General features: G+C 47.8%; 1 protein-coding gene across 1 annotated transcript in view; it reads right to left on the reverse strand.

Annotated features, from left to right (window-relative positions):
• Positions 1 to 4845, reverse strand: part of Flvcr2 (FLVCR choline and putative heme transporter 2) — a 63074-nt gene extending 58229 nt beyond the window's left edge. The window contains exon 1 of the mRNA XM_076921620.1: positions 3703 to 4845. Coding sequence (XP_076777735.1) covers positions 3703 to 4440 — 738 coding nt within the window. The 5' untranslated portion in view covers positions 4441 to 4845. The remainder of the gene's footprint in view (positions 1 to 3702) is intronic.
• Between the last annotated feature and the right edge of the window lie 8142 nt (positions 4846 to 12987).

Genomic DNA, 12987 nt, shown 5'->3' on the forward strand with positions numbered 1-12987 from the left:
GAGGTCATTGCTCTGATGTGGCGCTGGGGATCAAACCCAGGATCTTACACATGCTAAGCAGGCACTCTACTACTGTGTTACATCCCCAGCATCAGGGTGGCAATGCATGAAAAATGTTTCACGAGGATATCTGCCCAGGATCTGTGCGCTCAGACTCAGACCCACACCACTATTGATAGGATATGAATCATTGTGTCCAGAGTCTGTTAATTCAAATTTTCTGATGTTGTCCTTTCTGTTTGTGTCTTTTAAAACTCCCCTGCCCCCGGCCCCAGGCCAGAAAGATGGTGGATAAAGGCACCTGCCAACAAGCCTGAGGTCCTGAGTTCCATCCCCAGGACCTCCATGGTAGAAAGAATGCATATTGTCCCCTGACCTCCATACATGCATTATGGCACATGCTCATGCTTCTACACACAAAATAAATAAAGTGTAATTTTAAAACTCTCCCTATCCTCTACCTGTTTGCATGTCTGGATAAAATACTATGACATACTATTTTAATATTTTTCTATTCACAAATATCAGTATTCTTTGGAAAATCTTTCTCTTTGATTGTGCTTCCTCAACCACCAGGTTGAAAATGAGGCGATTTACACTGGCAAAGCCAAAGCGAAGTTTGCAAACCATGAAGAATTAAGTCTGCAGAAGTTTGTGTAGTGGGTTGGGCTGATACTGCTTGTATTCTAATGCCAATAATAATCTGACTGCCCCAGAGAGGACAGAGTCATGCATAGACCCTAGTGACACTATTTGACATTGCATCCAAGTTATTTCTGATGCTGATAGCCAATAGCTGGGCAGAAGAGACATAGGAGGGTTTTAGGATTGTCAGGCGTAGGGGTTCAGAGGAGAATCACAAGGGGGAGAAGAAGGTGAAGGAGAAGAGAGAAGTCACCATGGGTTAGATGAGGCATGAGAACATGGCCGAGGGCTGGCCAATCGGAGTTAAGAGCAGCCCAGATGAAACACAGTAATATGGGGCTATCATAGGAAAGTGCAGTTCAGTAGCATCGAGGGTACACACCTGCCCAGCTCTTGTGCTGTTTTGTAAATATAAAGGTTGTGTGTGTGTCTTTTATCTGGAAACTAAATGGTCAAAGTTGGGTTAGAAACCCCGGATTAGAATCTTCCCATCATGTGGATCCAGGAGACCCAACTCGGGTTGGCAGGTTTGGTGGTATGCTCGGCAGCAGGTACCCTTACCCACTGAACCATCTCACCAGCCCCAGGGTATTTTTAAATGTAAATTTCTTAGCTTTTCTTGACCTTGCTGGGGTAGGAGGGTAGAATGGGAAATGAATAACTATTTCTCTTAAATTTTAACGACACATCTAGGATCATGTTCTTCAGAGGTGTGGGGCAAGGGGCTGCTCTGTGCCTTAGGCCTAATAACAACAAAAGTGAGCTGGGTGGTAGCAGCGGTGCCTACCTTTACTCCCTGCACTGGGAAGCAGAGGCAGGCAGATCTCTGAGTTCAAGGCCAGCCTGGTCTATAGAACAAGTTCCAGGACGGCCAGGGCTACCCAGAAAAACCCTGACTCAAAAACAAACAAACAAACAAACAAACAAACAAACAAACTACCTGGATGTCCCCAGGTAAACAGAGAGAACTTCTAACTCATTCCAAATGGGAGAACCGGGTTATACCACCTTCTATGAATGCTATTTTGCTAACAGAATGAGGGGTTTCTGGAAGATAGACTCATCCTCCCTCCATTTTAGACCCAATAAGGGACAAGTCTACCTTCCAGAGACATTAAAACTCACAGCCATATTACCTTAAGAATTTAGAACTGACAAATACAATTCTCATATTTATTTATATATATTTGAGACAGAGTCACAAGTGGTCTTGAACTCACTATGTGGCCTAGGCTGACCTTGAACTCCTGATCTTCCTGCAGATCCCTTCCAAGTGCTAGGATTCTAGGCATGCACCACTATACCCAGTTCAACATCTATCTTTTTCTAAAGTCTATTTTTAAAAGTTTATTGCTATAACTTGTGTTGCCCTAGGAGGGCAGATGCATCAGATACCCTTGTACTAGAGTTACAAGTTGTTGTGAGCCATCCAGGAGGAGTACAGGGAATCTAACTCAGGTCCTCTGCAAGAATAGTAAGTGTTCTTAACTGCCGAGTTATCTCTCCAGCCCTCAATGTCTCTTTGTAACTTGTCCTTAACCAAAGGCCCATCTAGTTTCATCTACAGACTTTTGGTTTGGTTCTTTTTTTCAAGACAGGATGTCTCTGTGTAGCTTTGGATGTCCTGAAACTCACTATCTAGACCAGGTTGGCCTCGAACTCACAAAGATCCACCTGCCTCTGCCTCTCAAGTGCTGGGATTAAAGACAAGAGCCATCACTGTCTGCCTCATCTCCAGACTTGAGTCAATTCAGTTTTTAAAATAACAAAACTTGCCAGGCAGTGGTGGTGCACGCCTTCAATCCCAGCACTTGGGAGGCAGAGGCAGGCAGATTTTTGTGTTTGAGGCCAACCTGGTCTACAGAGTGAGTTCCAGGATAGCCAGGGCTACACAGAGAAACCCTGTACGGAAAAAAACCAAATAAATAAATAAATAAATAAATAAATCTCACAAGAAGAAATTATGTAAATAGTTCTATGGCTCTAGCAGGCCTGGAACTCACCAGATCCTTCAACAGAAACCTGCACCACCACACTAAGCAGGTAAACAGTTTTTTTATTAACTTAAGAAGAGAAAAAAGAAATCTGTCTTTAGAGAAGTTTTAGAAAGTTTCTGCCTAAGTCTGATGTCACACACACTTTCTAAATCAAGTGAGCGGGTAAGACAAAATAGGCTCCTGAGAGCTAAGGGTGACCAGCGATTTGTCATCAGCAGCTTGGACGCCATGCACTTGGAAGAAATGAATGTGAGGACCCAGGCTCCAATCAAAGAAGTGCCCATAAACACTTGCTTTGCCCCAAACACATAGAGAAAGCAATCAGATTCATAACAGGTACAGGCTTCTAGATGAAAACCACGCTAAGATCATAAGAATGTGGGATTGCTTGCCCCAGAAGGAGAAAAGGAGAAAGAAAGACAGAAGATGCTTAGAGCAGAAGCCTTCTTGGAAGTTCACAGTGAGATTTCTACTCTCTCCTGCTGGACTTGGCTCTAAATCCCAGAGAGGGAGTTTAACACAAAGCCTGGTCCCGGTGTCCTGGTTCCAGCTGAGTGTAAAAGCTAAGAACAGCCCAGTCCACAGTTCCGAGCACAGAGGATCTTGAAAGTTCTAACAAATCTGGCTGGTCCAGCTAAAACCCTCTGATAAATATCAAGGACACCTAAACAGTCACCTGGCAGTCAAAGGCTGCTACCAGAGAAAGACCAGCATTCCTAAAGGTAAAACTGGTGTTCTGATAAAGGCTGGGGGAGAAACACCATCATAGATTATCATGTTTTAGAAGAATGCTTCCTACTGCCTAGGAGAAACTGCAGATGAAAGAAAAAGTCCCTTGTTTGTAACTCCCATTAATCTTACAATGTCACTGACAGTCACAATCACCCAACTACACTGTCAGTCCATACCCAACCACGAAGCCGCCTAAGAGTCATAAAGGCTGTGAACCAGAAAACTGCAGCTTCTCACATAGTCAGGTACCCTCTGACATACTCAGCCCCATCACAGAGAGATGCTCTCTCTTTGGAACAGCCACCCCCACACACACCCCTCTACTCACCTGATTGCCAAACACAGCCACGGAGCAGGCTGTTGAAACCTCATCAGCCCCAAACCAGACCGAAGCAAGGCGTGAGGGCATGCCCAGGATGAAGACCTGCGCCACAGAGCAGATGACCTGACCCACCATTGTGACCGGGAAGAGGTGAGGCTCTAGGCTGCCCAGCTTTACCCAGGCTCCCAGGCAATTGAGAGCCGAGCCGGTGATCGCGATGGTTCGAAGACCAAATTTCTCCAGCATCCAGGCCACGGGCAGGAGCAGAGGGATGTAGGTCAGCATGTAACACATGGACAGCCAGTCGATGGCAAAGGCGCTGACACCGTAGAAGTTCATGAAGATGTTATTGATGGAGCCGTACTGGATCCACTGGAAGGCATTGCACAAGGAGTAGCAACTGAATACCATGACCACGACCCAGCGACGCTTGCTCACCTTGATCACGCTGTCTTCTCTACCCGAGCTACTGCGACCAGTCGAATCGCCAGGTTGAGCCAAGGTACTGGGGTGTGCTGAACCGCTGGGCTGGACAGAGACACTGGGATGGATGGAAACACTGGGATGGATGGAGACACTGGGGTGGCCTGAGACGCTGGGGTGGATGGAGACACTGGGATGGCCTGAGATGCTGGGATGGATAGAGCCGCTGGGATGGGTGGAGTAGCTGGTGTCCGTCTGGAATTCGGACTCTGGCGCAGGTCTATCATTGTTCTCCTCCTGGTCGAGACTTTGATTCACCATGACCACAGCGAGCTCCTGAATCCCAGGCACGTACTGACTCCTACAGTCTTACGGGTCAGCAGCCTTTTGCCGGTCCCCCTAGAGCTGAGGGAACACTTGTCCGAGAGCACACCTCTGTTGGCTCAGGTTCCTACACTCACTCCCAAACTCCTCTCACTGGTCCCTGGGAACCTTTGTTCCCTCCCTCGCAAACTGTTGTCCCCTCAAGCCGGCCGCAGACGCCTTGCCACGCGCGCCAGGCTGCCCCGATGAAGCGTTGACCGTCCTGGAAAGTTTGGTCCCCGAACTGCGAACTGCAGCAGGGTGAGCTCGGTTTGCTCCCGGGCAGGCTGGGGCCTCGCCCCCTTGGGCGCACGTGACCGCCCCGCCCCCCGGCCTGCCCGGTTCCCCACGCCCCTCAACCCCTCCCACCCAGGATCTCCTGCCTTCTTGAGCAGGGCTCGCAGGGCACCGCTCTTGTTTCGCCATAGATTGGGGTACATTCCTCTCCGACGTCCCCGGTGCCATGGAAACAGCCTGGTTAGCCCCCACCCCTACACTTCCCCTAAATTCATTTGTCCCCCCCCACCCCCCACTCCCAGAGGACTTCGCTGGATGATTCCTATCGTCCTTCCGAGGTCAGAGTCTTCTCGAGGCCAGCGCGAGTGCACCAAGGCCCGGAATCCCCAAAATGCTCAGGAGGGGATCCGAGACAGACCCCTAACTTTCTCCCTTTTGCCTGGGCTCCCCGCCCGTGGCTGAGCTCTCCAGGTGACAGTTCTTCGGGCGTGCCTGGTGAAAGGAAAGCTTGCTTTTCTCAGAGCTCTCCCCGCCGACAAAGTCTTACCTTGGCGAACTCGTATATGAACTTATTTAGTCTCTGATGGGTCCCTAAGGTCTCCCACTAGGGAACCCCGCGAGCCAAGCACAGCCTGGAGTAGAATCTGTGGAACCAAGTCTCTGCGCTGGCTTTGGGAGTGGTACTACTGAGTGATTCTGACAGCCTCTTAGTCCTCCGCTGCCACCTACCGATCCCCCTGAGACTCACCTCTTAGCAACCTGGAAGCAAGGCTTGCAGGGAAGGAATGCTGGCTTGCGCTGGTCCCCCACAACCCCATGGGTCCTCAGTGATAAAGAACCCAAAATTTAGGTTGGATTTTGGTTTAGCGACTTAGGCGTGTAAATATAGGCCACTGGACATCGCTTCTGAACCCCAGTTTCTTTTGCAAAATGTAAATGGTGAAATAATAGCCCTTAGAAAAATCCCTGGCTGATAATTCGTTCAGCAAATGTTGCCTATCCTGACAAAAGGCTAGCATTTGTTGCACGGGGTAAGCATGCTTAATGCATTACTTTCTGCGAGAGCATGCCGGGAATTCTAGGATGCAGTTACAATTGCTTGCTCTGTATGTGCGTATGTGTGTCGCGTACGTGCATGTACTCAAGGCTTTGAAAACTTCGAGCTATAAGCCCTCAGCCGTCTTGCCTCGTTTTATAGACAAGAAAATGAGCCTTTTAGAACTCAGTTAACTAAGGTCCCAGCTGGCCTGAAGAGCCATCACTTCCCATCATTCAAGCTACCGCACAGATACGTAAGAGCAGCCTAAGCTGCAGCCTGGGCGGCTCCTGGAAACCTGATGGTGTTTTTGTTTTGCTTTGGTTTTTTGGTTTGTTTCTTTGGTTAGTTTGTTTTTTGAGACAGGGCTGCTCAGGATAACCTTGAACTCCACGTCCTCTTGCTTCTTATGTTTATACACCTGTAAACCTGCCCCCTGCCCGAGCTTGCTTAAAGGGAAGATTCCCAGATCTCCAGGCTCAGCCCAAACCTTCTGAATTAGAAGCTGCATTTTTAACAGGGTCTCCAGGTGATTCGTGTGTGTTCGCACGTTGAATCTTGAGGGTCTTCCCCAACCCCTCTTTTCTGTACATCTGTCAGATGAGTATTAAACACTCCCGACTCAGTCAGGCATGGTGGCACACGCCTTTAATGCCAGTGTTTGGGAGGCAGAGGCAGAAATTAAATTCCTTTACCAAGATATCTCAAAGAAGAGGAGAATTTCTAATGTAAGTAGACCCAATCAAGAGCTCACAGCAAACCAGACTTACTCCCAATCCACAACAAAAGAAGCCCAAATCTTGCTTGAATCTCAAACTGGACTCTGGAATTTGCCAGTAGACTACAGTAGGGGAAGAGCCATAAGGAGCAGGACTCTCCCTTGTGGTTGGTTGTTCTGATTCTAATTATGGAAGTCTGAAGAACAAGTCACACACACTCACACATGCACACAGACAGATCTCTTAGTTTGAAGCCAGCCTGGTCTCACAGAGGGAGTTGCAAGACAGCCAGGACTATACAGAGAAATCCTGTCTCAAAAGACAGACCACACTCCCCCCACCCCCACCCACCCCCAAAAAAGTATTCAGGCAGCCATCAGAGTGGTGAGTATTCCTGGTTGCCTTCCACCAGGGTGCAGGCAGCTCAATCCATATTAGGTGGACCTTACATAGAGAGATTCTTTACTCATTATTCATCAACCATAAAGACATGTATTAAGTTGCTTTCTATGTGTCCTCTTTACTTATGTGTGTCCCATCTGTAGGTGTCTGTAGGCACGCCTTGAAGAAAATAGGCCTATGTGTCTTAGAGATTTCTTTCTGGTTCTATCTGGTTTGGGGTTGGGCCCAGTCCCAGGGAATGAAAGAGACAGTCTCAGTCTCTCTCTCTCTCTCTCTCTCTCTCTCTCTCTCTCTCTCTCTCTCTCTCTCTCTCTCTGAACTCCAGCTTTCCAGTTCCACTGTATAACAGCAAAGTTTGCCCCCTAGTGGTTAAGAGCTGCTTGACACATAAATTGTCCACCCAACCCCCCACCACCAATTAAGCAAGGGCTGCAGGTATGGGAGGACATGGAGTTTGTTGAGGGCCTGGGAAGGCTTTATTTCCAACTAGGTGAGTAGATTAAAGGCCCCAGAATATTCTGCTAGTGCCTCAAATTTGTAATGCTGTTTTTGAGTCATTTATGAGTGACTTAATGTGTAACGCTGCCGGTTCACCAAGCCTCTGTTAGCTTCATCTCCCCACACGTCTCCCACATTCTAGCTAAGAACCCACGTCCACTTTTGTCTACTCTGCAGCATCTAGTGAGATAAACTATATTGCACACGCCCTCAGTTCGAGTCTGTAGACCCAGCATGGGCGTTCAGAAAATTGGAGATAAAGAGATTAACATGTCAGGGAGATTTAAAATCAACGGGTTTCATAAGAACTGTTCAAAAGGCAGGTCTGGAGCTGGAGAGCTGGCTAGTGGTTAATAACACATACTGCTCTTTCAAGCGGACTCATCTGCTTCCCACTGCTACTCAGACCATGCAGCTCACAAGCCTTCAACTCCAGGGCATCTGAACCTCAACGGGCACCAGACACACAAGTGGCCCCCGGACATACATACAGGCAGAATATGCAGACATAAAAAATAAAAATTAAGATAGAACAAAAATGTAAAAAAGAAAAAAGAATTTGGGTTGTGGAGAGCTCTTGGGTCCGCTTCTAGAAACTTGGCAGGTATTTGACGTTAGGCCAGGACATGGAAGTAGACTCAAGATCTTACTCACCTTGATAAGGCCCTGAATACCACGGGGACATTGTTTATTGCCTTATTCAATTACTTCATCTTTGATCTAAGAACTGACTCTATTCTTTGCATGTACCTAGAATGGTGTAAAAGCAGACTGGGAAAGAAATAAACCTACTTCAGCCTCAGCACTGGCTGGAGTCATGTTATAATATTGTCTAATTGTTTTTTTCTTTTCAATCCTCACCCCTTCCCTTGAGAGCCTGTTGACTGACTGAGCTGGCTTGGTCATTTGGTCAACAAATGAATTGAGGAGAGTGGCACTAGGAAGCAAGCATGTGTGTGAAAGGTGAGGACGGGGCACATACAGTTCAAGTATTTTACGTAACCCAGAAAAGATCAGGAAGTATCAATATACCCGTGGGACTTAGAGCTTGGTGGTAAATACCAAAAGAATCACCTGAGGTTAAAGTAATTGCCTCAGGAGAACCAGGAAGGAGGGCCAAGTAACCAATGTTTTTGATGTCTTTTGATTCCTTAGACCACGTAGAACTTACATTTTAGAAAAATAAAATGCCCACCACCAAACATAAAGTTGAGTCAGGGCTGGCCAAGTGGCTGTGTTGGCAAAGCGTTCGCTGGGTGAACATGAGAATGTGAATCTTTTTTGTTGTCTATGCTTTGTTTTGTGTTTGCTATCTATCTATCTATCTATCTATCTATCTATCTATCTATTGAGACAGTTTCTCTGTGCATCCCTGGCTGTCCTAGAACTCCCTCTATAGACCAGGCTGGCCTCGAACTCAGAGATCTACCTGCTTCTGCCTCTTAAGTGCTAGGATTAAAGTGTATGTATGCTATGACTGCTATTGAGGATATGAATTTGGATCGTGGGAACACAAGTGAAAAGCCGGGCATGAGGAGTGTTGAAAAGGTGGAGACAGGAGGATTCCTGGGGCTTGATGGTGAGCTGGTCTCCAGACTCAGTGAAAGACCCTGTCTTCAAAAATAGGGCAGAGAGCAATTGAGGTAGACACCCGAAAACCCAACATCAATCTCCGGTCTTCACACACACACACACACACACACACACACACACACACACACACACCACAGCTATTCACACATGTATGCATACACATAAACATGTTCATACACATAGACTACATAAATAAGTAAATAGGTTAAGTGGAATCAAATTTAATAGAGCTATTTTTCAAAGACCCTTAGGTAGTATTTAGGGTGTGGTCAGCTCTGGGTTTGACAACATTAGTGCTAACATGGATGCTTGACACTCCTAACCCTGGGCCTCAGTGGAGGAAAATGCCTGCTCAGCTAAGCTGTATTCATCCAGAGATGCATCAGGCTGCCTCCTCAGCAGCATCGGCTATGGGGGTCAGAGATTCTATCACCTGTTGCCCGCTCCTGAATCTTGTTTAATTCATTTCTGACCTTTTTGTGTCCACTGTCTTTCACACTTAAAACTTCTTTTGGGTTTTTATCTCTTCCACTTACAACTCAGTTCCCTTTCCTCTATCTCCTGAACCATGCCAAGGTCCACCCGTCCGGAATCCCGCGGGTGAATAGCTGTGCCAGCCCCATAGAAGCCCGGTGCCGGAGAACCGCCCAGAACTCTCCTCCAATCACGTCAAGGCTCACTCACCGATCTCCTCCTCTCCTTTCCCACTGCCATCATCTTGCTTTGGTCTCTCACTGTCACTGTTCTTCCTTCCAGCTTACCATCAGACCACTTGATGGGATTTTCTTAGACTTTTTCTTTTTCTTTTTTCTTTTTCTTTTTTTTTTTTTTTCGGTTTTTCGAGACAGGGTTTCTCTGTGTAGTCCTGGCTGTCCTGGAACTCACTCTGTAGACCAGGCTGGCCTCGAACTCAGAAATCCGCCTGCCTCTGCCTCCCAAGTGCTGGGATTAAAGGCGTGCGCCACCACCGCCCGGCTCTTAGACTTTTTCAGGTCACTCCCCAGCCTCAAAATTTCCAGTGGCCAATTGCAGCATTCCTCAGCCTACCACACAAAGCCTCGGTGACATCGTTTGGGACACATTGCCCGCCAGTGCCCACTCCCTTCTTTCGCATAAGACGAGTAGAACCACCTGCAGCTCCCACCAGCATTGTGGACCCAGCACACCTTGCATTAGCCATCTTCAGGGCAGGGCAACAGATGCCTCATGAAGAAGCCTTCCCCCCCACCCTGGTGTGATTTGGAGGGTTTGACCTACCCTACATGTGCACCTTGATGGTAATCGAGGCCACATTCTCTCATTGGCTTCAAGTTATCTGTCTCTGAGTCCTTCAAGTTTCTGCATCACATCCTCTTCATCTTCAAACTCAGCTCCATGTCCAGGCCCCACAAGGACTAGGGACTGACTTCTTGCCTAGTTTCTTAGAGGACTCTCACCTCAGGTAGCCTCCAGGTTTAATGTAGGTTAAATGTTACATAATGAATAAAAAGCAAAAATGTTTCTTCAAGAAATGTGACATAACTAAAACACCCAAGCCAAAGAGTAAGGAGGTTTTGTTTTGTTTTGCATAATCCGTAGAAAGCCCAGAGCTGAGAGGCCCTCTTTGCATAACAGAATAGAGAAACTGTATCCAGAGAGCTTTGCTGATGGCCAGGGCAACAGTAAAAGGTGTGTGGAGTAACAAGGCAGAGAGGTGCTGACTGGGTAAGGCTCTGAATTATTGGAACCCATTGTGTTGGAGAGAATACAGACAGAATGGTCAGGTTCTGCCCTGACCAGATGAAACCCCGGGCCCAGAAAACTGAGAGCTGTTCATTCATTCATTTTTTCATTCATTCCTAACGTCCCACAAGTCAGACCCTGGGTATAGAGAAAAGAAACTAACAAAACTGGGGTTCTTGCCCTCAAGTAGCCACACAGTAGTGGTGGGACAGATTGTCTCAGGGTACCACAGAGAATGCCATGGGAGAGGACCATGCTGGGTCACAGGCTGGTAAAGCTAGGACTCTGGAAGCTTCTCAGAGATGTTTGCTAGCGTCCTGACAGGTAAGACATAAGCCTTGGTAGTAGGTGTTGAAAATCCATAGAACAAAACAGATGTGGCCCATACCTGCCTTCCCAGAGCTTGTAGTCATGGTGACAGGGTAGCAGCCAATCAAGTATGCATGTATGCATGTAAAGTTAAAAAAAAAGAGAGAGAGAGAGAGAGAGCAAAAGATCTGAGGATCGTACCTAATGGTTTGTAAAAGTAAGCTAAAGACCTTAAGAGTGGAATCTGAGTTGACAAAATTGAAAAAGTCAGTGTAGTCCGAGAAGACAAATGAACAAGGACCCTGAAGGAGAGGTTTTTTATTGTTGTTGTTGTTTGTTTGTTTATTTTCGAAACAGGGTTTCTCTGTGTAGTCCTGGCTGTCCTGGAACTCACTCTGTAGACCAGGCTAGCCTCAAACTCAGAAATCCGCCTGCCTCTGCCTCCCGAGTGCTGGGACTAAAGGTGTGCGCCCCCCCACCCCCACCCCCCCCCACCCCCGCTTGTTTTGTTTTGTTTTTTGAAAGTGAACCTAGCTAGCATAGCTGGAGGAGAGGGAAGGTCAGAAGTAAGAGACAGAGGTGGGGGGGAGGAGAAGATGGGAAGAGAGAGGAGACAGGAAGGGGAAAGGGATGGGAGGGAGAAAGGAGGGAGGGAGGGAGGGAGGGAGGGAGGGAGGGAGGGAGGGAGGGAGGGAGGGAGAGAGAGAGAGAGGAGGGAGAGAGAGCTGGATCCTAAGAGCAAAAAGGAGGCACCGGGAGGTTTAAGCAGATGATGGTGTCAGTTCCGATGCTGAGAGGGGTGGCTCTGACTATGCAGAGAATCCAGCCATGTTGAGGACAGGAGGATGCTGTAGTGGCCCAGGTGAGAAAGAGCTTCCTGAGCTGAACAGAGCTCACAGGATGGGGAGAGGTGGCAGGCGGCAGAGGGAGGAGGCTGGATCTGAACTATGGGGTGTGGATGGTGAGGCTGGAGTCAGGATAATGTCCTGATTGGGTTTTCAGGGGACCTGGGTGGATGGGTGGTGTCTTAGGGTTTTACTGCTGTGAACAGACACCATGATCAAGGCAACTCTTTTTTAAAAAAATATTTATTTATTTAATGTATATGAGTACACCGTCACTGTCTTCAGACACACCAGAAGAGGGCATCAGATCCCATTACAGATGGTTGTAAACCACCATGTGGTTGCTGGGAATTGAACTCAGGAACTCTGGAAGAGCAGTCAGTGCTCTTAACCACTGAGCCATCTCTCCAGCCCCCAAGGCAACTCTTACAAGGACACCATTTAATTGAGGCTGGCTTAGAGGTTCAGACAGTCAGTTCATTATCATCAAGGTGTGACGTGGGCAGCATCTAGGCAGGCATGGTGCAGGAGAAGCTGAAAGTTCTACATCTTGATCCAAAGGCAGCAAGGAGGAAACATCTTACCTCAGGCAACCAGGAAAGGGTCTCTACGACATTGGGTGGAGCTTGAGCAAAGGACCTCAAAGTCCACTTCAACAGTGACACACTTCTTCCAACAAGGTCACAGCTCCTAATAGTGTCATTCCCTGTGGGCCAAGCATTCAAACACATGAGTCTACAGTGGCCATACCTATTCAAACAGCTACAGGTGATAAGCTTAACAACTTCAATTCAGAAATATTGCATTGTGGGAAGAGGGATAATGCAAGTATCTGTGAATGACTGCCTGTTCCTACCCTTTACCACCACACCACTATGTCAGCCACTGGCTAATGGAGGGTGCGGGGTGGGGAAGGAGCTGGATGGTGGCACAGTCTTTAATCCCAGCACTCAGGAGGCACAGGGAAGCAGATATCTGAGTTCAAGGTCAGCCTGGTCTACAGTGAGCTCCAGGACAGCCAGGGCTACACAGAGAAGCCCTGTCTGGAGTGGCAGGGGGAATGTGTATATAGCTTTGGGGACAGGGTTTTATGTAGACCAGGGAGACCTCCAAATCACTGAAATTGACCTTTGAACTCCTGGCC

Source organism: Arvicanthis niloticus, chromosome 23 (assembly GCF_011762505.2).
Source record: "Arvicanthis niloticus isolate mArvNil1 chromosome 23, mArvNil1.pat.X, whole genome shotgun sequence".
In the NCBI taxonomy this organism is placed as follows: Eukaryota; Metazoa; Chordata; class Mammalia; order Rodentia; family Muridae; genus Arvicanthis; species Arvicanthis niloticus.